We start from the raw sequence: 23,980 nt of genomic DNA, 5'->3' as shown, positions 1-23,980 counted from the left end.
CCAGGCGTGAAAATATGAACTCAAGTTCCTTCTCCGTCTGTCTATTGGAAGCCCCCTGCTTCGTCTATGCGTGTGCCCCTGATATGCTTGGTATCTTGACAATTAAAAGAAATCCTATCCAATATTATGCAATGTACCAGTGACCGTCCCCTCCCCTACTTGCGCTTGAACAACCCCTTGACCGAAGCAACAGCCTTGTTGACAACGCTGAAGAGGGACCCGAAGCCGAAAGTCATGCCCTTGATGCGGACGGTGTAGATGAAGAAATAAACAAGCCTGGGTCTACTGTTAGTATCTGGCCCCGGAGCCATGTTCATCAAGGGGAAACTTACATCCAGTTGGTGACGCAGAACACCAGGAAGATGCCAAAATTGCGCCACTTGGTGTCGGGCGAGATGCCGAGCGTCTCCAGGTACTCAGACCCATCGACGTACGGGCAGTAGCCGCAGTTGGCCGTATCCTCGGGGTTCATCAGGTACCCACGCCCCGCCTCGCGCACGAAGTTGCTCGCAAACTCGAGGCAGGTCTGGCCCGAGGGGGGGTTGAAGTAGGCAGCCTCCTGCGGAGCGCAGGTGACGGACCGGGCGGCCAGCGTGGCGGACAGGACACCAGAGACCCAGTACGAGCTGGGGTTGAGCCAGTAGAGCTGGGAAATGTTAGTGACGTGTTCACCTCGAAACCCAACAGAATATCGGGGGGCATACCCAGTACTTCCAGAAGACGTTCAACTGGGTGTACGGCACCACGACACCGTTGAACAAGCAGAAGATAACCAAGAAACACGGCAGGATGTTGCTAATGACAGTGAAGCTGGGCGCCCAGGCGCAGATCCACTGGCCCCAGCTGGACTGGAACAGGAAGAACAGCAGCGTCATGAGGAAGACGTAGCCGGCCGAGGGCGCGTCGTACGGCAGGCCCGTGGGCAGGTACCACAGCAGCCAGTACAGCACAGCGGCGACCAGCGAGCCGGGGATCTCGGAGAGCACCTCGGCGGTGCAGAAGGCGACCCAGCCGTAGATGCGGGACGGGTGCTCGCGGGCCTCCCACAGGGCGAGGTTGGTGAAGAACTTGGGTAGGACGGCGTTCAGAACCTGTTGTCGTTGTGTTAGTACTCCTCCACCTTAAACACTACAACAAATGAAAGGGACTTACAGTAGCAGGAATCATGATGATCAAGAAGCTCGAGAACATGGCGTTCTGGAGGTCTGAGGCAGTGTTGCCAAGCTTCCAGAAGGTGAAGCCGTTGAAGATCCCGATGACGACAGCCGTGAACAGGCGGCCGTAGATGTAGGACGGATCGCGCCATTGGCGGACAAACATGCGCTTCGTGACGAGCATGATCTGGGTCATGACAGGGGCAGCAAACTCGTGGAGCGCGTCGGCAGCTGCCTCGGCGGATTGGGCGTTGGCGTTGGCGGCGACGGCCTTGGTGCGTTCGGCCTTGAGCTCCTGGATTTCGGCGAGCACCGCTTGGTTCTCGGGCGACGTGCGCCACTCGTCGGGCCAGTTGATGCGCGTACCGTCGGGGCGGCGGCCGCCCTTGATGGCGGTCTCGAGCAGGAACTCGGCGACGTTGCGGCCGGGAGGGCAAATCACGCCGCGGTCGGCAAAGTACTTGACCACGGCACTGCCGTCCTGGCCGACGGGACCAAAGTAGATGGTGTTGCCACCGGGGTTGAGAGCGAGGATCTTGTCGAACTCTTGGATCAGGTCAGACGAGGGCTGGTGGATGGTGCAGATGATGGCTTGGCCGGCAGCGCACAGCTTGCGGAGGAAACGGACGATGGAGAAGGCGGACTGGGCGTCGAGACCACTGGTGGGCTCGTCGAGGAACAGAAGCAGGGCGGGCCTGGCAGCCAGTTCGACGCCAATCGTGAGACGCTTCTTGTGCTCCACACCGAGTGAGCTGATGATGGCATCCTGGATCTCGTGGAGCTCAAGCAAGTCGAGGACCTTGTCGACATAATCCAGCTTCTCCTGGCGCGGGATGTCGCGGCTCTGGCGGAGCAGGGCCGAGAACTCGATGGCCTCCCGAACAGTGGCGCTCTCTTCGTGCAGGTCCATCTGCTCCACGAAACCGGTGCTGCGCTGGAAGTCGTTTCCTAGGGGTTTGCCGTCGACGAGCATATCACCGCTAACCACTCCGACGGTCTGGCGCTGTGACAGGGTGTTGAGCAAGGTGGTCTTGCCGGCGCCGCTGGCTCCCATAAGGGCCACCATGACTCCAGGCTTAGCATATCCGTTGACGCCGTTGAGCAGTCGCTTAGGGCCGGCGGCGGTAGGTACCGTGTACGTGACGTCCTCCCAGGTGAAAACCCGGTCGCTTCCCGTAAGGCCCTTGAAAGCACTCTCGTCGGCGCTGGACGGAACTTCAGTCGAGGAGGAACTCCCGGAGACGTTGCCGCTCTCTTCGTCGGCGGTGGCTGGCTTGATCTGCTTGGCAGTCCGCTTAGACCCCTTGAAGACGAGCGCGCCACCCCCTGAGCCGCCAAACGACATGAACTCGGTGGCTGCAACGGTGACAATCAGGTACAGAACCGCGAAAGCGATGACAACGCCGAAGTTGCGCCAGAGGTTAGCCCGACTGTAGCCAAACTGGACCCCGACGTAGTTGTCTCCCAGCACGTCAGTAGTTCCGGCATCCGCTCCGGGGACGGCGCAACCTTGGTTCTCAGGGAGAATGCCAGGCCCTTGCGGCACCAGGTTGGCAGGAGCACATTCCATCAGGCGGCCGTGGAATTCGCTGGACATGACTGCCTCGAACGAATAACTAAGCTGCGTGGGAGTTAGTTCCGACTTGTCCATAAGAAGACGCGATTTTCAGAAGTACTTACCGGGTTGATGTGTGCAATCCAGCCGAACCAGATCTTCTGCGATAGCAAGACAGGCTTGGAGATGACGTAGCCAGTGTAGATGACGAGCAGGTTCAGGGCCATACCGGAGAAGCGCACAGCATCGTCCATGGACGGCGACATGGATGCCAACATACGGTACATGGCCGTGATGCAAAAGGTGGTCGTGTACATGAACAGAAGCTGGATGAAGAACTTGCCGGGGTCCAGGTCGAGGCCAGTCATGAAGAACAGGAGGATACCGAAGATGACTACCTGCAGGACGAGCACGGGCAGATCCACGAGAGCGCGGGCGAGGGTGACGGCGCTGGGCCGGTAGAAGGCGTATTCCTTGTGACGAGCGACGATGGCGCGGCCGGAGACGGCCTTCATGAGTTCGGCAAGTTGCAGCCAGCCGAGGAAGACGATGGCGAAGAAGACGGCACCACCGCGGGCGAAGCTACCGATGGTGGAGGCGGGCGAGTTGTAGAAGAGGGAACCGACGATGAGACCGTTGCTGATGATGGTGAAGTACTTGGAGTAGAGCTCCGTCTTGTTGCCCCAAATGAGCCAGACCTCACGACGGGCGCAGGCCAGCACTTGCTTCCAGAAGGGGATGGTATAGTTGGACCCCGGCATCACGCGCTTGGACTTTTGCTCCTTCACGGTGTCCTTGAACGCCTGCATGTCGGCGTGGCCCGTCTTCTCCAGGTGCTGCTCGAAATCCTTGACGTCAACAAGGAGCTTCTGGTAGGCTGCGCTCTCCCGGAAGGCCTTCTCGAGTTCTTCGGCCGTCTTAGGGCAGCGGGCCTCCCATCCGTCGCGGAATTGCCTCGAGTTCACATCGCAGATGGATGTGAGGAAATCGGGAGTCGTCTGCCGCGGCGGCGCGTAGAAACCGAGGTCCTCGAAGTACTTGCGCGCCTCCTTGGCGGGGCCCTGGTAGAGCATGCGGCCCTGGTCAATGACCATGACCTTGTCCATCAGCTCGTAGATGCCCTCGCCGGCCTGGTACAGGGTGGTGAGCGTGGTTCGGTCCGAGACATCGGTCATGATGCGCAACGACTTGGCGTAGTCGAGCGCGGTCGATGCGTCGAGACCCCTGGTGGAGTTGTCCCAGCAAACGATGGTGCTCTTGGTGGCGAGGGTCTCGGCAATGCTGACACGCTTCCTCTCACCTCCAGAGACACCACGGACATAGGCGTTTCCGACGATGGTATTCTCAGTGTGCTTGATGGCGAACATGCGCAACAGCGCGTCGATGATGGTTCCGACATCACCCCGCAGGTTCTTCCTCGTCTTGTTGAGAAGCGAAAACCGGAGGGTCTGGCCGACGGTCAAGCTGGGTAGGTGCTGGTCATCCTCGGCGTTGTAGACCACCTCACCACGGTATCGCTTGCGGGCCTCGTCGGCGGGGATGCCGCTGTACGACACGTCACCCTCGACAGAGGCGTATGACTCCCTATCGTTGGCGATCACCTTGAGGAAGGTGCTGCACCCGCTGCCTGGTCGTCCAAGCACCATCATCATCTCTCCGTGGCGGACGACGCCAGTGAAGTCGTTGAGCAGGGTCCGGAGCTCGCCGCCGCCGCCGATGCGCAACCCGGGGATGAATTTGCAGATGTTGTTGTACAAATCGGGGCCAAAGGTGCCGAGGATGGCCTGGGGAAGTGTGTGAACGAAAGTGGCACCACTCGCCACACCCTTGACGGTGAGGTTCTTGAAGACGACACCCAACTTCTTGGCCGAGTCGCCTGATTCGGTCCGCTTCTCGAGATGGCCATCGCGCATGAACTGTTCGAGGTGAAAGCCATCCTCATCGGTGGTGCCGCTGTCGACTGAATCCGCGTCTGAGTCCTCCGCTCCCGCCTCCACGTCAGGTTGACCGCCATCTGCGGCCGTCTTCTTGGACTTGCCGCTTGCCCGAGATGTCATGCGCCGGAAGTAACTCCCCTTGGTTGATTTTTGCGAGGCTGCGGCGTTGGACTTCGTATTCGTGAGTTTCGTGGTGAGTTCGTGCTGGAGCTCCTCAAAATCCTGCATGGCCGCCTTCTGGCTCACCGGCCCACCCATGTCCCGTTCACCCCATATCCCATCAACTTCAGGGCTGGGTGGAATCTTGCTGGGCTCGCCGGATCCGCCTTCGTCTTGGACTTCCGGTGCCGGTTGAGTTTCATCTTTGTGGTGTAGCGAGTCTGGGAGTATACCGGCTGCACTCCTCCGCAGGTTTTCCTCCGTTGATTGCCCCCACATGGTGGTCGGCGGTCAACAGATGCTTGTGGGATGAAAAGGTTGAAATTATGAAGGGATAATAAGTTGGAGAATATAAGCTAAGTCAGGTAAGTTGGCGGTGTGGGGGTTGACTGTTGGGTTGGGGTCCTGTCTGCAGTTGGGGATGAAAAAACAAACAATGAAAAAGGAACGGCAATGATGACCCCCAGGTGACAAGTCAGTGCTACAGTACCTGCACAGACTCAGTAATGTGAACCTTTGTCAAGGCCACTGCTGGGGGGATCGAGCGTTTCCGTGTTCAGCAGAAAGAACAAGTCGAAAGCCAAACAGGGAGTTACACCCAAGATACTTATATTATAATCCAGGCCTGATTTCTCAGCAGGCAATGGCGTTTTTGCGCTGTCCACAATTGCAATTCACCCTTGACATGCACCCCGACCCATGCCTGGTACCTCGCTCGGCTGTAAGCATTGCAGACCGCATCCATGGGCTCGGCGCTCCTGGATGCCTGAATCATCGAATGGAGATAAGAAAACGGAGCCGGGAATCGAGATTTCAACACGGGCACGCCCTAAAACGATGATTCAGCCTGGTTCATCCAGTGACGGCTGCAGTTTTTGACCCACAGTTCCCGTGTTGGGTTGCGTGGGCCTGGCGGGCAAGGGCGGGCAGCAGGCATGGAAGTGGTGGGATGCCCTGCCGAGTGCAGGCCAAGCCCATGCTTCCGACTAGCCCCCATGATTGGTGCCTCCTGAAACGTCACTTTCGGAACCCGTTGTGCATTTCGAAGAAGCTTTTATCGAAGCCTCCGCCAACTCCCCACAGAAAGCGTGAAAAGTGAAAAGGATGCGTATCGGAATGAGTCTATGATCTGACGGAACCCCTACATCCAGTTAGACAATATCGGCGTTAGGCTTTAAGCTATCTGCTATCATTCTTGGCCCGACAGCGCTCTGACAAACCTGGGTAAAAAGATGTCGGTTATTCATCCGAATTCCCCCCCGAATTATAAATCACAGCGTTCCCCTCGATCCTCCACCAGCTCGTTCCCCCACTTCGTAGTGGGCTGCTCATTAGCAACGCGTCAACGCCCAAAAGTCCGAAAGACAAAACGGCAACGTCCATCCGCCCCAATCCACTGCGGTTGTAAAAAGAAGGAAAGAAGGGGAGAAGAAAAAAGGAAAAAGCGGTGATCCACCCGGAGTTAGCACCGGGGTACTCTTCTTCTCCGGGGCCAAGAAGAAGAAGAGCCCGCCGCTGATCAGCGCACCAAGCTCACTATCCGCGGATTTGCCGTCCCCCTCCGTCTTGGCTTTGTCGCTTTGTGCTGTATGGTCAGCGTGCAGTGCACAACCAGAATGCTGTGCAACCCGCGAATGGCAAGCTGGGGGGCCAAACTGCGAATGGGCAAGCCGGGGGCAATCGAGACGCGGAATGGCGGCGACCCCGCCGGAAACGGGGACAGGCGGTTGACTTCCGGCACTAGTCATGGCCCGCTGAGAAATGAAAGACAATGATTCGTCTATGATTCATCGCTCAGGATGAAATCATCGACTAATTACACGGAGGGGTGAGATTGGAAGAGATTGGCAAGAGAAGTGGGGACCCAGAGCAAAAACCACGAGATGCGCCGTGAGTGGGACTGATGCGGCGGTTTTGCAGAGTCAACGACGGCAATAACGTGGGATCCATTGAGGCCAAGCACGGGGTTAGCGGAGAAAAGTGTATACTCCGGACCCAATGAGCCTAAAATAACGTATTGAAGAAGATAGAACAGACGAGTCATGTAATGATTCGAAAAGAAAGGGACATGACTACCTAAGGTAGGTAGGAAAAGGGGGAAATCGTAGGTGGTAAAAAGAAGAAAAGAAAGAAGACACCCAATCTGGCTATCTACACGGTGTTGGTTGGGGAGGCAAATCATGAACAACGGAATTGGTCCCAAAAATGGACTCGCAAAATCAAATGCTCAGGATGGGACTGGCACGCACCAAAGCCTGCTTGATACCTATGAAAGTTGCTATTGTAGGCTCAATATGACACTGCAAACGTAACAGTCGAGAGATGCTTGGACCCAGACATTTAGTCTAGGCCTGACTGGCTCCCAAGGGCCAACAGTAGAAAGTTCGCCCCGTATTACAAGTAAGACTAACGCACGGGATTTCCGACGACGGGCCGACGAAAACAACGTTGGAAGTGCTGATGTCACTCACAAAACCTGACCCATTGAAGCAATGTATAGTCGGTCCCGCTTATCGCAGCATCATGAACAAGGAACCATGGTGGACAATAAACAGACGTATCAAGTATGCTCGCCTCCTTTTTCTTATTTTCTACCAGTACTGACACTCGAAACTACCCCTGAATTAATCCTTGGACCCTCCACTCCCGTTCTGCTGCATCTTCAACATCTCCCTCAAAGCAGCTATTTCGGCCTCTTGCCGGGCCAACCGAATCCTCAAATCATCCCTCTCCCGCGTAACCTCCTTCACCTCGCCCTCCAACTCCTCGATCCGGTCGATCTTCTTCTGACGGTACCGCTTGGCCGCGAGGTTGTTGCGGTGCCGCCGGTCGATGACTTCCGGATCGATGTCATATCCTGTGGCTTCCTGTTGCTGCTGGAGCGCTGCTGCAGCCGCCGCCGACGAGGCAGAGGCCGAGGCTGTTGCGGCACCATGATGATTGCTGCGCTTGGTGACGCGCCCGTCGGTGGTGTGCGAGAGCCTCGCTCCTGCCGGCCGACGTCCCGGCTTGGAAGGGTGGGCTTTTGTCTGCGGCAACTTGAGACCAGGGTGGAGGAGGGACCCGCTGTCCGGGCTAGGCGGTGCAGGCGAAGGAGATTGGAGGTCGGTGGTGGCGGGGGTGTTGGTGAGCGATGTGTTGGCTGAGCTCAAGGGGGGGATTGGTAGAGAGGCTGGTACTAAGGGGAAGAAGTTATTGTTGTTGAGGTTGCTGTTCTCATTGAAGAGAGGCGTGGAGAAGGCGTCGAGACAAGGTGCGAGGTCGAGGTCAAGGTTGAAGTCGAGCTCGGGGGAGGAGAAGTTGGAGTGTAGTTCTGCCCCTGATGCGGTTGCGGCTGGGATTGAAGCGCTATCGACAAGGTCGAAGGTGCTGGCTGCGGCTGGGTCCCAGTTGAGGTGGGTCAGGAAGTCAAAGTCATAGCTGCTGGGACTCGGCTGCAGGGTATCGCAACTAGGCGCGTATCTGGGGTTGGAAGAAGTTGAAAGAGAGACGAGCGCAGCATATTCCGGTGACGACTGCAGCGACCATTCTTGCACGATGGAGGGGCGGCCCCCTTAAAACAGAGGCCGAATGCCTTGGGAAGGGTTGGAGAAGACGGGGTCTTGCGTGCTGCAAGTTTGGCTATGGGAAAGGAAAAGAAGGAGGATCACGAGGAGGGAGTGGCGTGGCATTTTGTAGAATGAGTGATCGGATAAACCCACGCCCTCCGTTTCTGCATTGGCTCAATTGGCCAACCCCGCATTTCCCCGAATGCACCGCCCACCAGGCACGCCAGGGTCGGTCCATGCTCTCTCCTTCCTTTCCTTTTTTTTCCCTCCACCGCCTGTCTCACACAGTCTCGCCTGCCGCAAGCCACGCGAGCCACTCTCTCATTTCTGTGTACAGCCACAGGCGATGGAAGGCACGATGTCACAACTGGGAACGCACTGGGAAGGCTGACTCGGACTCTCGCGGTAATTAAAACGAACCCGGCATCTCGACGATATTCCCTCCAAATGGCGGCATGGCAGCATGGCAGGTGCCGAAAAGTCGGACAGCCCGATGCCATCCATCCACCATTCGAATAACTAACTAATGGCTTTCTCTTGCACGTGCCGTTCCTTTTCCTAATTGGGTTGTAGCTTGGGATTCTGTGAGACACTGGAACGGCATGCCTATCTATCTCCCAATGAAGTTAGTCGGCGTTGCCGATGCAAGGAACGTCACCGACTCAAGAACCATGGAGGCATACACTGCACTGGAAACGATTCATGATGACAGACAATCCGGTTGGGAAGACTAATACTAAATATGGGCTGGGCGATATATTCAGTAACGCAATACTTCATGGGTTCACTGGGTACAGCCCTGGGTGGTTGGACCGTCAAGTGGCGGGGCAGTCAACGTATCGGGTGGGAGGAAGAAGCAGGCCGATGGTCCGTTGCGGGGTGAACAGAGGAGGAGGATGCTGCGTATTCCCAAGGCCAGCGACGGCGTCGCGCACAGGCCTGGCATTCCTTCATCCCGCAGCCACGGCTACCACACCTCCAGAAACTGCCATCCCTTACCACACGGTTACACGTGTGGCAGCGAAATGGTAGGTCGATTGGGTCGATGAAATGCCCATACCAATTGGGGTGATGACAGAAGACCCGGGATCCATCCCCATCAACACGCCACGCGTCCGCTGGGTCAGGTCTCTCAGCACAAATTTTCAGGCTGAGATGGCCGGGGTTCCTGCAAAGCCAACAGGTTAGTCGGTCGCATGCCCAGCAAGAAAAGGAGATTCTTACTGGTCTCAGTGTGAAGGGCCGGGAATTGGGCGCCCTGCATTTCATGTTTGAGCAGCGCACCACGTCTACATCCTCCCACTTTCTAGCCACGGCCTCGAAGTACACGTATATGTCCTTCGGCAAACTTTCGGGGCTTACGGGCAAAGGCCGGCCGCAACATGTGGGAGGAGTCGGCTGGCCGCTCTCGATGGCACTTCGAAAGTACAACACGAGACACTGGGAGCAAAAGAAATGCTCCTTTGTCGCGCACAATACGCCCGCTGCAGGCGGGAAAAACCACTGGCATATAATACATGGCTCGACTACGGACTCTGGTGCTTGTCCCAGCCCATCAAGGGGTAACCACAGCCCTGGCATTACCGCAGAAGAGAATGGAAGGCCCGTTTGGGGAGAGTCGTCAGTGTTCATCTCAAGGACAGGGACGCGTCTAAATTAAACGACTGACGATGCAGATCGCTTTGCTTGTACAGTTCATGAGACTCCGATTTCGAATGATGTGTGTTTCAGGCGGTGGTAACGGTGAGGACGAGTATCGGATCTCCAAGACTAGAGTGCTGATATCCTATAACGATAGCCGAGAAGTTTACACCAACTGACTGTTGACAATAGCTTGGTTTCCTAAACACTGGCAACAACAACCTAAAAGCCCAAATAGGAGGAGGAAGTATCCAGGGCAAGGAGGCAGAAAGATCCAGTCTTCATGGGCGAGTACATGTAGATGGCAGGATGCGAGTGTCTATTTGCTCAGGGGTAAGCTTTGATATATTAGAAGTTTGGAGGCGAGTGCGCTTTCGATTGTCGCTCAAGTTATAGGTCATCTTTGTTTGGGATTTAGTGAGAACCACTCCCGTGGATAAGTTGAAAGAAGTTGAAACAATAACTAAGACTTGATGTTGACATTGTCTGAGTGTCGACCCAATCACAGGGTGTGACGGCAGTTTAAGCCCCACTCCGGCCGCAGCAATGCCAGGCACCAAACCCTGGAAACACCCAGACTGCAAGTCAACAAAACAACACCAACCCCAGACTTCATCAGTTACCAGCCCTCCCAACAACGGCACCAGCGCCAGCCACCAGGTGTTGAAGCGCGAGATCTCACGATTCTAGTTTGACACCTTTAGCCACCCGCCATCCACGAGCAACGAAGTATTCTCCCGAAAACCCACCAAATCGTCGACCATGTCAACACCAAACCCCGCACCAACCTACAGCGACTGCGTCTCATCCCTGCGCACCTCTCTCTCCTTTCTCGAATCCTCCGTCACCACCCTCGGCACGGGTGTGCAAGACTTTCCGCGCCTCACCTCCGTTCTCAAGACCGTCCGCGTATGTTTCCGTCTATTCTCCCTGCATCACCAATCCCACCCCCCCCTTCCCCGCCATCGCCTTGTCCTGCCCCAGGAATCCACCCTCCCACCCTCAACACCCACACGCGCCCACCGCCCACCACCCAACCCCCTCCACTAACACTAACACTAACACTAACCACCACCCAACCCACACAGCACTACGAACTGATCCCCCAACCAACCCTCGCCGCCGCCGAAGCCTCCCTGCGCGACGAGATCGGCCCCTTTGTCGCCCTCCTCCTCGACCGCGCCGACAAGCACCTGGAGCGCCAGGCCCGCCGCATCGAGACCCTCAAGGCGCGCGCCGAGTTGAATGCGGGGCGGCTGTCGCGGTATCCGGTGGAGGGGGAGGGGGTGAAGAAGGAAGGGCCGCAGTTGGGTGGTGGGGGTGGTGGTAGTAGAGGGAAGTTGGGGGGGAGTGGGAAGAGCAGGCAGACACTGGATGGGGGCGCGGGGCTAAGGGCTAAGGTGGTCAGGCAGCGGAAGGAGGCGCTGCAGTATAGCGTGGAGAGGCTGGAGTTGGAGGTACTACAGAAGGAGAGGGAGTTGCGGGTGAGGGTGGAGCAGGCGTGAGGGGGCTGGTATTTAGGGGCAGATCGATCGATCACGTTGCAACTGGGCCACATAAAGAGGGGGCCGAACAGCGTTGTGGCGTCGAGTCGCAACTTACCACGACGACGCTTCCTCCATGATGTGGAGATTCCGCTGATGGCGGGCTGGTGAGCTTGCGAGCGCGCTGGAATAGCACGAGGGTGTCGGTCCGCTTGGGATGCAACACGAAGAACCACCCTCCCTCTCCCCGCGGGGCCATACTCCCTCGAGCCCGCCGCCCGCCGCAAAACCGCGCTGGACGTCGATTAGCGATAGGGATGGGCTTTATATTTGCATACCACCGAGGCTGCCTGGCTTTGTTCCCCCCGAATTCGACACCTAGACAGCCCGAGAGGGCCGGGAGCCGGCCAGGGCGGGTAGCAGGATAAGCACCGGCGGGGGCTCCCTTGATGTGCCAGGACTGTCGGTTGTAGTCTCAAGGGTTAGATGTCCCTAGACAAATCTTAAAGGCTGTGTAGTTGTGTGCATTAGACACATTGGACGATGAACGCTAGGCGCACAGTAGCGGGAGGGCCTCGGACGAAAACTGCTGGTGGCATTGAGTTTCGTCCCGCTTCAATACGTAAAACAGCAGCGGAATAAAAGGATTTGTTGATTCTCAGGACCGTTGCTCGGTAACCACCTCACCTCCAGCACCGATGACAATAATTCTTGCACCATGGTCATTCTGAACGGCTTGAATCATCACGCAAGGACAGCCCAAAGGGGGCTGCACAAAGCGACCACAGGCTAGAATAGTGTCACATACACAAGTGGTACAGTGAAGTAAACGGGGGCTTTGAGAATGGAATCCATCATAAGGGAAAAAGAACATAATAAAACAAAACAAAAACCAGTTTAACAGCACCCCAGCCAAACCAAAGCCAGTAAGACCCGCCCAAAAAACGACCACGATTTTAGACCTCATCCAACGCATCCCACGTCAAGCCAGGGCCGTATGGTGTACGCCTGTACGCCGCTGCTGTGCCACAGCCCCCCCTCAAGTGACCCCCTCATCGGGGCGGCGTACAAGAGAGGGGAGTACCGACAGCCTGGTCCGCTCTCGGCGCGGACGGCTCGGCTTCCGCTCATGTAACGCCGGATGGGTCGATTCGGTTGTAGGGTATATAGAAAACGTCATCCAGACGAGAGAGAAGAAATTAGAAAAAAATCATCCACATGGTATCATGCGTTTTGCCCCGGCGTCTTCCATTGCATCGATCCGCAACCGCCCGTCCGCCAAACGCCTGCCTGCCCAGACACACATGTTTTCGCCCTAGACTATAATAGGATGAGGTAGTTGCTGGGCGCAATGCCTGTCTCGCCGCTCTCCTTCCGCGCTTGCCACCACCTTCCGCTGACGTCGCTGACTTCGAGGATCTCGTGCTTGGAAAATGAAATCTCGTTGGCGTCTTCGGGATTCGCCTCGTAGCTGTAGATGGCCTTGGCGCGATACGGGTATTCTGTAGGCGGCACGATTTCCGCGTTGGGGTTCTCGGGGTTGGGGGCCGCTGTCTTTTGGGCGGGTGGTGCGGTGTACGCCGGGGGGATCGCCGGGTTGGTCATGGCCGAAGTCAAGCCGCCCACGGGGGACGGGTTTTCGAGGCCATTGAGCTGAGCTGTGTACATTTGAGGAGGCTGCACCGATGTGGAGGTCTCGGGCCTGCGGCCACCGTAGCCACCAGTCATGGTCTGACGGTTCGACGACGTAGACTCCTTGGCTAGGGCGAACGAATCGATGTAGGCGCGGGGAACGGCGGACGGAGCAGAGCCAAAGTAGAAAATCCAGACAATCTAGGGCACACAGTTAGCATACCAAATCGAGACATTACGCAGGACGGGGGAACATACGGTCACCATCGACAAGAGGATGAAGCCAGCAGCCGACGCTTCTTTGGCGCCTTGGTTGTCATGGATCAGGTTGTTGACGGATGACGTCGAAAGCACCAGGCCGCAGCCGAGATAACCGACGAGCGCGACATGGTAAGTCTGGGCGCTGTCCGACGCAACTACTACGAACACGCCAATGATGAGGCCGAAGTAGAAAACCAGGGCCCAGTACGCGAAGAGCGGGAACTTTACGGGGTACTGTATGTGTGCAATAATTGTCGCGACGAAGGAAATGAGCCATGCGAGCTGGTGGCACCGTTAGCAACTATCTCGGGCCAGACCACGGTAAACCGGTAAACTCACCGTCGCGATTGAAGTGGTCGCAAGCGCAAACGGGTCACCAATGATATTCCCGAAGCTCATGCGCTTGCGGCCATATTGTGGTCGAGAGTATTCCATTTTCCTGAGCGATGGGGAGTGGAGCGATCCGTAACCGGGCATAAGTGCGTGTCGTCGCGCGGGGGCAACTCAGTTGACGCAATGCTTTCCGGCGTGCATGGAACAGCCAGTCAGTCGTCTGATCCAGGCGCCTCGGATTTGACGGGTCGGGGCTCGTCAGGGGAAGTTGCAGGGAATGGCTCGGTGGGGCCGGGTGAAGAGTTCGGATCGATCGATGTTGTTGACCTCAAACAAACGCAAAGAACGGCTCGTTATCGGCTGCCTTGGCGAACTGAGTCCAAATGACGGTTGAGGAAGATGACGAAATTGCCGGAAAGAAAGAGACCCGTCTCGAAACGGTAATCAAGCGAACGTGGTGAAGTCGAAGGAGAAATTGAAGGTGGGAATTCGGGAGGCCCAAAGGATTGCTGGCTTTAAAATAAGGTCGGGGTTGTTTGAATGAATCGTGGTCCAGATCAAGTCCCAAAATCCCGATGCTCGTCAAGCCGTGCTGCCCTTGCCGTCCAAATCACTCCTAGCCCTTTGTGTTCTTAATGTCGCAACCGCAGTACCCGCCAGCGTGCTTCAATCGATCGCTGTGACAGCGTCGTGGGGTGGAAAAAGTCGAGGCTAAGCGTGGGCAAGGTCGGATGTGCCGGCGATGCGTAGGGAAGGCGTAGAAAAGAAACGAAAGGGTAAAATGCCGTGAGAAGAGGAGATGGGGTGGTAAATGGGTTAATGCGAGATGGAAGGGAGGGAGGCAGCACGGCCAACTGGGGCTGCGGAGCGGGAAGGATGGGATGACCTGAGTGGACAAGGTCAACCAGGGGGGGGGAGGGCGGAGGGCAGAGGGCGGATACGATGGGACCCCGACCTGCAAAGTCGACGAGGGAGGGGTGGAGCGTGCGCGTTCTCGCTCTCGCTCGCCCTGCTGTGCCTTTGAGCCAAGGACTCCAGTTGGCTGGATCTCAGCAACCGTCGGGTTTCCGCAAGCCGCGCGACACTTGCAGGCTCTAGTTATAGGCCATTCCCGCCTGTGCATTTACAGCCAGTGCAATGTGCGTCACTCGAGATTTTTGAAGTTTGCCTGCCGTCGTCTCAAATTGGGTCTATGGGGCAAACCAACAATTCCTTCTGTACCGAGTTGGGTACCTTGCATTCGCTTGAGCAGACATGATGCTGTCAGCAACATGGGACCTAGGTACCAAGTTCAGAGCCCGTTGCCTGAACCTCACTCAGCTAGGGCTGGAAATGCTGTAATGCGGCAGACGCGCTCGACTAGTGGCCTTTCCACCCACCTGCCTCAGTCATCGAGCTCAGCTTGGCCGTATCTAGCATGTCTCAACCCGCGACGTTCACAATCCTCTTTCGCTATCCGGGCTGCGACACACAGGCCGACACCGATTCTGATGAGGTGGGATGAAGAGGGGAGGGGAGGGATATCCCGGGTCGGCTACCCCACAACGGGATCTTGGAGAACACGGCCGTTGGCGGCCCGGCCAGCTAAAGTCCGTCGACAAAACATCACGAAATCGAGACACGCACGCCAATCGAAACGAGACATCCGGTCGAGGGTTGAGATGTTGTCGAAGCCAGAACCCATGGGCCGGGCTCGAGTTTGGAAAGCCTGGCTCTCCACCCAATTTGGTTCGCTGCGACGGTTGGAACCCCGTCGGCAAACCATCCTCATTTGCCTGACTTGATTGGATTAAAATTCAAGCTGCGTGGAAGTTCGTGCCTGGCCCTGGCCTGGCCCCCTGACCCCTGGTGAACTTGGCGACCACAAACGCTTCGCCCCGCTTGGATGTGTTTCAAAGTTTCACAGGCTCCGCCACAAAGCGCCAACCGACAGGCATTGGGTCACTACGTGGTCGAAACACCATCCCAAGGGGCAGGTTGACTGGTGACACGGGCATCGCGGGATCTTCAAGGAGGTCAGTCGGGCAGTCTGTATCATGGCCCGTGCCCTTGCGCTGGAACAGAGTCGGGTCGTCCCTTGGCATCTGTTGCAACATCACAACGCGGCCGAGGTGCATTGGTGCGTTTCACAACCGTCAAGATCAAGTTGCCTGTGATCAGAGATGGTTGCCGGCCGTACTACAACGCACCCGCATGCTCTCTGGTAACAAGACGGGAGCAAGCAACACCATGGCGAGGTGGCCATGCTCCCAAGGGATGCGCGGGGTTGCCATCATGGAGGTCCTCGAGAGGTCCCACGGGCGCTGCCCCTCCCAACTACAATTGCAGACATTGATCGACAGTGGGCAGCTGTTCCTGCATTCACCCCTCCATATATCGATGGAGCTCGGCGCTAGCCAGTGAAGTGACGTGGAAATCTCAAAAACCAAGTTCAATGGCGGTGATTGCGTTAAGATCTTCGTCGATTGCAATTATTAATCCGCGGTCCATAGTTAATTGTTAGGCAAGCTGTTCTTTTCGGGCGTATCAAAACGGACCCCGTTATTACATAGTAGGACTGATTAAGAAATCAAGAGATTAAGAGGCTGCAGGACCTCAGCTGGCTGGCAACACTTTGACTTCCTTGCTTCAGCCTGGCGGCATGTTGCGACGACAGGGGTCACGGGCACCAGCGCGATTCCAACACTTGCATACGCACATCCATCGACTTCCATCCCTCGCAGCCCCCACCCTGCCCCTGTGGGGGACTCGACGTAAGGGATCGAGACCAGCAAGTCCAACGTCAGCATCGCCGTCCGTCTTATCCCATCTTGAGCCGCCTTGGCCCGGCGGTCGTGCGAGTGCGAGCCGTACCAGGCCGGCCGGCCGGCTGACTAACTTGGCCACCAGCAACAAGCTGCTATCATGATGAGTCGTCTCGTCGTTCGAGAAGACCTTGGGTAGTTTGCGGGATATCATGTTCGGTGCATTTGGCTTTGGCGCGGGAGAAATCGATCCCATGAAACACGGAGCTACGATTCCCGGGCGAGGAGTGGCACAACGCCACGTGCAGACCTGCGGGACAATGTGCCTCATCTTGCCAAATCCAGATCGTGCCGGCCTGCGTCAATGCATCCACGGGAAAAGGTGTTCTGGAAACTCATCTCGGCCGGCACGGGCAGGATTAGCCAGTGGGGTGCGTATGCGAGATCACGGCAGTAGTACCCCAACATGCTTGCAGTACATGTGTCGGCTTTCTGACCCCGGCTCCATCAACCTGACGTTGAAGAGAACCGGATGATGTAAATGTTCCCAGTGTGGCCTCCGCAGCTACTTCCCCTACCAGAAGAATCCCTTCGACGCTGGCGGCAGATCCGAGAAGATCAATGCCATTGCCCGGGTTCCAGCAGCTGTTGCGCGAGATCCATCACCGCCGCCCAACGAACGGGGGTGTTGGGTTGATCGATCTCGACCAGCCCGATCCCGGGACTGTCCCAAAGTTGGCAAACAAGCGGGTGATGTGAAGTATCCGGGCGGGCGGTGTTTGTTCTCGACCAGTCTTCCCCAACTCTGATGGATCAAGCGCGGGGGCAGCTGCATTGTACCTCCCCGCCCCTAAAAGCCCATCACCACGCCTGGATTTCCACTGGGCACCTGTTCCTAGCACTTGATGTACCAGCACCGGTCTCTGATAGCCTCCTTAGCCGTGCCCCAGTCTCCCCAGTAGTAATCGCCCCATCCCAGCCCAGCCTTAGCAATATCCCCTAAACGCCTCGCTCCCCATTCCAACGAAGCCATCACACACTGGATAGACATAAGAGATGCCCCAACCAAAGCCCAACCGGCCCAGTCTCTCCTCAGACCTCAGATTCTCAAATCTTCTCCTCCTCCACCCTCCCCTTCGCCACCCTCCTCACCCCCCTATCCACGCGCTCCAACCGCCCCTCCACATCCGCCAGCACCATCCCATACTTCAGCACCCCGCCCTCGTACCACGCGCGCACGGCGACCTCGCTCCGCGCGCGCAGCTCCGACATCTCGCGCGCCTGGGCGTGCTGCAGGGCGGCGGCGCCGCGCATGCGCGGGCCGAGCGCGGCGAGCGCGGCGCTCTGCGTGGCGTCGGGGATGGGCGAGTCGGCGGTCGCGGCGGTGAGGGAGGAGGCGACGGTGGGGAAGGCGGAGGCGTAGGCGAGGACGGTCGCGCGCACCGCGTCCGGGGGCAGTTGCGTCGGTGGGAGGGTGTCGGTTGCGGTGGGGGGTTGGAAGAGCGTGGGGTGGGATTTGTCTGTGGGGTGGGGGAAGGAAGGGGGGGCGAGGTTAGTTGGATGTTGCTACTGCTACTGCTGCTGCTGCTTCTGCTTGGGGTTGTGTTGTGGGGGGGTTGTGGGAGGTTCGATGGTGGGGAGGGGTTAATGGGGGAAGGTGTGGTGTATGGGTGGTTGGGGGTGGGCGTACAGATTTTGAGAATCTCGGCGTAGACGCGGAAGCGGTGGAGGAGCTGGTTGAAGCGACGCTCGAGCTCAGCGAGGGAGGTTATCGCCGACTCTTGGGGTGGTTCGGTCGGGGCAGTTGTTGGGCCATAGAGGATGTGTTCGATTCGCCGCAGTCGTGCCTCTAGCAGCGAGATGGTGTCTAGGGTTGTCTGGTCCAGATTGTTTTCCATGGCGTCGGTCTTGATTTGTTGACTGTGGTCGGTTGTAATCGAGAAAGAAAGACCGTCACATGGGCGGGTTGCTTGTGGAGTGAAAGAGCAAGCAATCGAATCCATACCACCTGCATTTTAGTGGTCCACACTGTGCGGTCACTTTCCAACCCAGCTTCAATGTCTGCAATCCGCGTCCCAAACCAACCAAACCAGTGAAACCACCCACCCCTCGAGCCACCCCACTGCAACGCCCTCAGTCAAGACCAGCACAATAAACAAAGATGCCTCCGCAGGGCGATTATTCGACAATTTGCCTATACAAGGATTGCATGTTTATTGGCGAGGATATTTCGACGTTACGGTAAGTACAACGTCGGGTTCAACAAACGCACTCATTCTCCTGTGTATACATACATGTAACCTACGAAGTACCATGATCACTTACCTAGGTACTGTACTTCGTACCCTGGTTGGATTAGAGACCACATTGCCGCCGCTCACGCCCGAACTTGGGTTTGCGAAGACTGCGGGCGCATCACGACGGGCGCCGCTGGTCTACTCTCGCATCGCCGAATACACAACGATCGGAGACCGTCGTTCCGTTGCCCGTTCTGTTTCCTCACGTTTTTAGATCTTAGCTGGCAAGGCAAACATACCATGAGCGGACATGGACAGGCTTTAGATGATGTCATTCAGTTCGGTATGCTCCCCCGGGAGGAAAGGCGGCACTTGAGCGAGTGTTGCTAATGTAAGCACTGTTTCATTAGCTATTAGCCACAAGCACCCAGCGGTAATGGGGCTGCGTGTGGCCCAGGTTGCACTAGCAAACGAAGCTGAGAACCAGCCTGGGCCAGCCCACCAATCCGAACCCGAGGTTGGGCACCAGCTCAGCGCTATGCACGATCCTGAGCTCGACGTTAACGTCCCTAAGCCCAAGCCCCAGGCTACGGAACAGCTCAACGCTGAGCACAACTCTGAGCTCCATATCACGTACGAATTTGAGCCCAACGATTCTGAATTCGACGATCCTGAGCTCGACGTTAAGCACGACCCTAAACCCAAACCCCAGGCTACGGACCAGCTCGACGCTGAGCAGGATTCTGAGCTCGACACTGAGCAGGATTCTGAGAGCGACGCTGAGCACGATTCTGAATACCACGATTCTGAACTCGACACTGAGCACGATTCTGAGCACGATTCTGAGCACGATTCTGAGCACGATTCTGAGCACGACGCTGAGCATGACCCTTTTTGAGCCTGCGGGCCTCGACTAGTCCATGACGATGAGTCATACTATTCTTTGCGTTCATTAATACGTCAGGGAGGATATGGAGAAAGACTAATAGGGGTTAAAAGCTCGTGTAGACTTTTACTTGAGAAGCGGCCCAAGCGCTGGCTGTGTAGGTGCCAGATGTATTATTAGACGCCGGAATGTTCACTTCTACCATTACATGCTTGGACTGATGTCCACGAGTAATCTTGCAGCTCACTTTTGTTGTATGATGTTGATGGCGCCGTCCTTGTCCAATACCACAACTCACAACACGCCGTCCGCCGTCCGCCGTCACTTCTCCGAGTTGGATGTAATTACTCCTTGGCGTCAAGGCGTCAAGATCAGATTAGATCCCGATAACGCTCTTGGCCTTACGTTCTGTTGGATGGGTTTTTATCAATGGCTCCGGATCTAATCAATCAATCGAGCCCATCTCCGGCTCGACTCTCCACTCACTCCCAGGGTACTGAATCCTGGTGCGTGACTTGGCTACCACTAAACTGGAAACAGCAGTCGAGACCTGCCTTCTCGCCGTGGGCGAGGACCCAGAACTGCCGGCTTCGGGCGATGTCGGTTCGAGTTGAAAATATTGCTCCGAGCGGAGTCCTGTCACGACTCCTGTGGTGTCACATATGATCACAAAATGCCATTCGGATTTGCTGTCCACCAGTCCTCAATCTATATACATCCATGATACCATTTGCTTTCCCATTGTTCCATTATTCAGAGCACCTTGAACCCGACGACAAATCATGGCCATCCTCAAATCTAACATGCTCTTCGGCCACAAAAACTCGGCCGAGACCGTGGCCCCTGACCCCTCATCTGCGGTCGACGTCGAGATGACGGCTGATGGAAAGACACTCAACGCCGAGGTTGTTGATGCTAGTATCGACCATCTGAAGAGTCATGTTCCGCACGACAATGTCCAAACTGGCGTGCAGAAGATCCAGGCCGTGACCTTAACCTGGTCAAGAACATCAATGTTTTCAAGTCTCTGCCTGTATGTCTCTCCCTCCTGCAACTACTGTCCCACGTAGTTATACGAATCTGTGTTAGAAAGGGCTCTCTCTAACTTGACCTTTCCGCAGTCTTTGGCTTGTCACCTTGGCAAATGGGTTCCGGACAGCAATCTTCTACAGCTTGACCCCTTATGCCACCAGTGATTTCCAAAATCACTCGCTCTTGCCCACTATCAACATCGTCTCCGGCGCCATAACTTCCGCATTGTATATTCCGGTCGCTAAACTGGTTGACGTCTGGGGCCGTGCCGAAGGATGGATATTCATGGTCGGCTTGTCGACCGTGGGGCTGGTGATGATGGCCGCATCCAGAAATATCGAAACGTACTGCGCCGCCGACGTAAGAATATGCAAGCTCTCACACCTCACCTCGGGCTCATGGGTTGACAATTACACATGACAGGTCTTCTATTCCGTCGGATTTGCTGGTATGAACTATATCCTCTGCGTCCTTGCAGCCGATGTCACCAACCTCAGGAACCGCGGCATTGCCTTTGCCTTCACCTCTTCTCCCTACATGATTACCGCCTTTGCGGGATCAAAGGCTGCCGAGAAGTTCTTACGGAACGTCCACTGGCGCTGGGGCTTTGGTGCTTTCGCTATCATCATACCTTGTATCGCCTCCCCAGTCTACTTTGTTCTCAAAGCCGGGCTGAAAAAGGCTGAACAACAAGGGATCATCCAGCTCAGCGAACGTAGTGGTCGGACCCTGATGCAAAATCTCAAGCATCACTTCTTCGAGTTCGATAGTCAGTCAAATTGTGTCCCATTCCGGTTCAAGTGTGCTGACTGTTGCTAGTTCTTGGGGTGATCCTCCTCGCCGGAGGTTTTACCGTCTTCCTCCTGCCCTTCACCTTGGCGTCTACCGCCCCCAACGGCTGGAAGACAGACTACATCGTTGGCATGATAGTCACGGGCTTCGTTCTGATCGTCCTATTCGGTCTTTATCAAGCCTACTGGGCCCCTCAACCATTTCTGAAGCACGAATTCCTCACCGACCGCACCGTTATCGGCGCCTGCCTACTCGACGCAACGTATCAGATGTCCTACTACTGTTGGAACAGTTACTTTAACTCCTTCTTACAGGTCGTCAGCAACCTCGACGTCGCGGAGGCAGGTTACGTTGGGAGCACTTTCCAGGTCGTTTCGGGAGTCTTGCTCTTCCTTGTCGGTTACATCATCCGTCGGACTGGCTACTTCCGGTGGCTCTTGTTTATCGGCGTGCCGTTATACATCTTCGCCCAGGGCCTGATGATCCACTTCCGGCAGCCCAACCAGTATATCGGCTACATCGTCATGTGCGAGATCTTCATCTCGGTCGCCGGCGCCACCTTCATCCTCATCATGCAGCTCTCCGTCCTCGCCGCCGTCGATCACCAGCACGTTGCTGCCGCCCTGGCCGTGCTCTTCGTCTCGGGCGGCATTGGTGGTTCCGTCGGCAACGCCATCTCAGGTGCCATCTGGACCAACACCTTCCTCCCTGCCCTGCAGCGTAACCTCCCAGAGGCGGCGCTCCCTAACATTACCATGATTTACTCGAGCCTGCAGACCCAACTCAGCTACCCGGTCAACTCGCCCGAGCGGATTGCCATTCAGGAGTCGTATGGCTATGCCCAGACGCGCATGTTGGCGGCGGGCACGGGTCTGATGGCGCTGAACTTTGCTTGGGTGGCCATGATTCGTAATTACAATGTGAAGAAGATGACGCAAACTAGCGGAGTGGTGTTCTAGGTTATGGTTGGGAGTGGGGTTGATGACTGGAGTAGACTTGGCCCCTCTGACTTTTCTGGATAGACAAAAAAAGGCAGTTCACGGGGAGATCGGCGGGCCGGCCGGGCACCAGGAGCTCAACCTCGGCCCAGTGTTGGAGGAATACAACAGACAGAATCGGGTAGTAAACTCAGGCGTCTCGAGCGTACCTGACTGCCTATTCATTGTCATCATTTTCTGGTCCGCGTACGGGATGGAAAATCCCAATGACTCAGATCCCATAGGGGTAACCCCCCTTCGCCGGCCGCCAGAGCGACGCGCCCAGCAAGCACACCAGGTACATTACCACATCACCACGTATGGTGAAACTGTTCATTGAGTATTATTGGTACCGCCGGACCGCCGCCATCGTCGCACCCTGGCTCTTCGCCGTGTTGTCCCCGCGATAGGCCTCCCCCACCTCGAATCGAATGTGATCCGAATTGGATAATCGAATCGTTTGCGATTCGGGTGCCGTTCTCCGTGATGGCGAACGCTGAGATGGTCGGCATGCTCTGGGGAGGGTTGAAGGGTGAGAAGGCTCGCGCGATCGAATTGGACCAATGTGTGGTGGGCCTTTCAGTCGTTACCCTGTATACGCCGATGGGGATACTGTTGGAGGCAATGCAGACTGAATTTGCAGCGTTTTTACCTGGCGTTTCGGTGAAGCTCACTGCAGCCCCCATGTTGTATGGTTGAATGGTTCAACCGCTTAACCCGCCGTGTCTCCTACCCGTAGTCGCTATATGTTAAGACGAATAGCGACACTTAGGATAGGAAGCAGCATAGTATACCTTGCGATGGACAGAACATCTTGAGACGGACATTACCTATTCGGATAAGTACATTTTCAGATGGGCATAGCCTGAGATAGATAGTATACGGAAATGCCGTGGAGGACGACTCGTCCGACGCGGACGACGACCTTCTCCCCAAGAAGTACCATTTCCTTCCCTACGTGCGTCGTCTCCTGTCCGGCACCAACGTGGAGTGTACCCAAGGCCAGCACGCTTCCTATCGTGGGTGTCGTGCTCCTTGGCGTGGCTGGGAGTTAGGATATGGCCAAGGGTTATCGACGGTAAATAGGTGGTACCTGCCTACCACACAGATTCCTCTGAGCCCGGAGATTGGTTTTCTTTTGTGCGATAAACCGGGATGGAAACGGTGAGTAGCCCCCATATTTTCCTTTAGTTTGCATCTGTGTTTCGTGGCGACTTGGGAGCTGCCATGAATGTCCATTGGGTTGACAGTCGGCTGACCACAGTGAATCCAGCGTCAGCGACGTTGCACAGCGCATTAAATTTCAGTTTCGGGCCAGCGCATCACAACTCGTGGGGGCCGGGGGCCGTGTCGTGTGTTTGCATCAGATGCATTGGACTGCATGTCATGGTTGGGATGAAGAGACGCGAAGCCTATGCGTCCGTACGGTGATGTGATGGTTGTGATGTGACAATCCGAGTGGTGTTGTGAAGGGACAGTGCGATAGTTAAACTGCACGTTGCGGTCCCTGGCTCCCTGGGTCTGCCGGGGTGGAACATTATATAAGGGTTAGGGTTAGTCTCGCATGAGCCTGGCTTGGCGTGCTTGGCCGTGGCCCATCTGGCCAGT

General features: G+C 56.4%; 8 protein-coding genes across 8 annotated transcripts; 3 read left to right on the top strand and 5 right to left on the bottom strand.

Annotated features, from left to right (window-relative positions):
* Window positions 1-5: 5 nt before the first annotated feature.
* Window positions 6-5,429, bottom strand: F5144DRAFT_516619 (ABC-2 type transporter-domain-containing protein). The gene is made up of 5 exons (XM_066786629.1): window positions 2,835-5,429; window positions 1,153-2,775; window positions 705-1,091; window positions 333-646; window positions 6-276 (listed from the first exon to the last, which is right to left on the bottom strand). The coding sequence occupies exons 1-5, from the start codon at window positions 5,082-5,084 to the stop codon at window positions 156-158; spliced, it is 4,695 nt and encodes a 1,564-aa protein (XP_066642284.1). The 5' UTR covers window positions 5,085-5,429; the 3' UTR covers window positions 6-155.
* Window positions 5,430-7,429: 2,000 nt separating this feature from the next.
* Window positions 7,430-8,678, bottom strand: F5144DRAFT_605003 (uncharacterized protein; the record flags this gene model as incomplete). The annotated part of the gene is made up of 2 exons (XM_066791397.1): window positions 7,430-8,267; window positions 8,638-8,678. The coding sequence occupies 2 exons, from the start codon at window positions 8,676-8,678 to the stop codon at window positions 7,430-7,432; spliced, it is 879 nt and encodes a 292-aa protein (XP_066642283.1).
* Window positions 8,679-9,018: 340 nt separating this feature from the next.
* F5144DRAFT_328213 (uncharacterized protein) lies at window positions 9,019-10,130 on the bottom strand. The gene has a single exon (XM_066784114.1). It carries the CDS (start codon window positions 9,983-9,985, stop codon window positions 9,185-9,187), a length of 801 nt encoding a protein of 266 aa, XP_066642282.1. The 5' UTR covers window positions 9,986-10,130; the 3' UTR covers window positions 9,019-9,184.
* Window positions 10,131-10,566: 436 nt separating this feature from the next.
* Window positions 10,567-11,499, top strand: F5144DRAFT_492617 (Spc19-domain-containing protein; the record flags this gene model as incomplete). Its single annotated transcript, XM_066785925.1, is given in 4 exon segments — window positions 10,567-10,656; window positions 10,670-10,683; window positions 10,789-10,903; window positions 11,083-11,499. Coding segments are annotated over 4 exon segments (636 nt in total), but the record flags the coding sequence as incomplete, so codon positions are not given.
* A 1,299-nt stretch (window positions 11,500-12,798) lies between these two features.
* F5144DRAFT_491877 (high osmolarity signaling protein SHO1) lies at window positions 12,799-13,806 on the bottom strand (the record flags this gene model as incomplete). The annotated part of the gene is made up of 3 exons (XM_066785887.1): window positions 12,799-13,311; window positions 13,369-13,653; window positions 13,711-13,806. 3 exons carry the CDS (start codon window positions 13,804-13,806, stop codon window positions 12,799-12,801), a joined length of 894 nt encoding a protein of 297 aa, XP_066642280.1.
* A 3,749-nt stretch (window positions 13,807-17,555) lies between these two features.
* F5144DRAFT_605000 (uncharacterized protein) lies at window positions 17,556-18,346 on the bottom strand (the record flags this gene model as incomplete). The annotated part of the gene is made up of 2 exons (XM_066791396.1): window positions 17,556-17,968; window positions 18,139-18,346. 2 exons carry the CDS (start codon window positions 18,344-18,346, stop codon window positions 17,556-17,558), a joined length of 621 nt encoding a protein of 206 aa, XP_066642279.1.
* Window positions 18,347-18,522: 176 nt separating this feature from the next.
* Window positions 18,523-19,716, top strand: F5144DRAFT_580394 (uncharacterized protein). The gene is made up of 2 exons (XM_066789371.1): window positions 18,523-19,028; window positions 19,096-19,716. The coding sequence occupies exons 1-2, from the start codon at window positions 18,986-18,988 to the stop codon at window positions 19,581-19,583; spliced, it is 531 nt and encodes a 176-aa protein (XP_066642278.1). The 5' UTR covers window positions 18,523-18,985; the 3' UTR covers window positions 19,584-19,716.
* A 252-nt stretch (window positions 19,717-19,968) lies between these two features.
* Window positions 19,969-22,519, top strand: F5144DRAFT_327958 (major facilitator superfamily domain-containing protein). Its single transcript, XM_066784113.1, has 4 exons — window positions 19,969-20,604; window positions 20,693-20,963; window positions 21,027-21,372; window positions 21,423-22,519. Exons 1-4 carry the CDS (start codon window positions 20,354-20,356, stop codon window positions 22,352-22,354), a joined length of 1,800 nt encoding a protein of 599 aa, XP_066642277.1. The 5' UTR covers window positions 19,969-20,353; the 3' UTR covers window positions 22,355-22,519.
* Window positions 22,520-23,980: the final 1,461 nt, after the last annotated feature.

This window comes from Chaetomium tenue (assembly GCF_020726465.1).
Source record: "Chaetomium tenue strain MPI-SDFR-AT-0079 chromosome Unknown F5144scaffold_5, whole genome shotgun sequence".
NCBI classification, from domain to species: Eukaryota; Fungi; Ascomycota; class Sordariomycetes; order Sordariales; family Chaetomiaceae; genus Chaetomium; species Chaetomium tenue.
The sequence above is the reverse complement of the archived record's forward strand: the minus strand, read 5'-3'. Positions and strand labels throughout refer to the sequence as shown.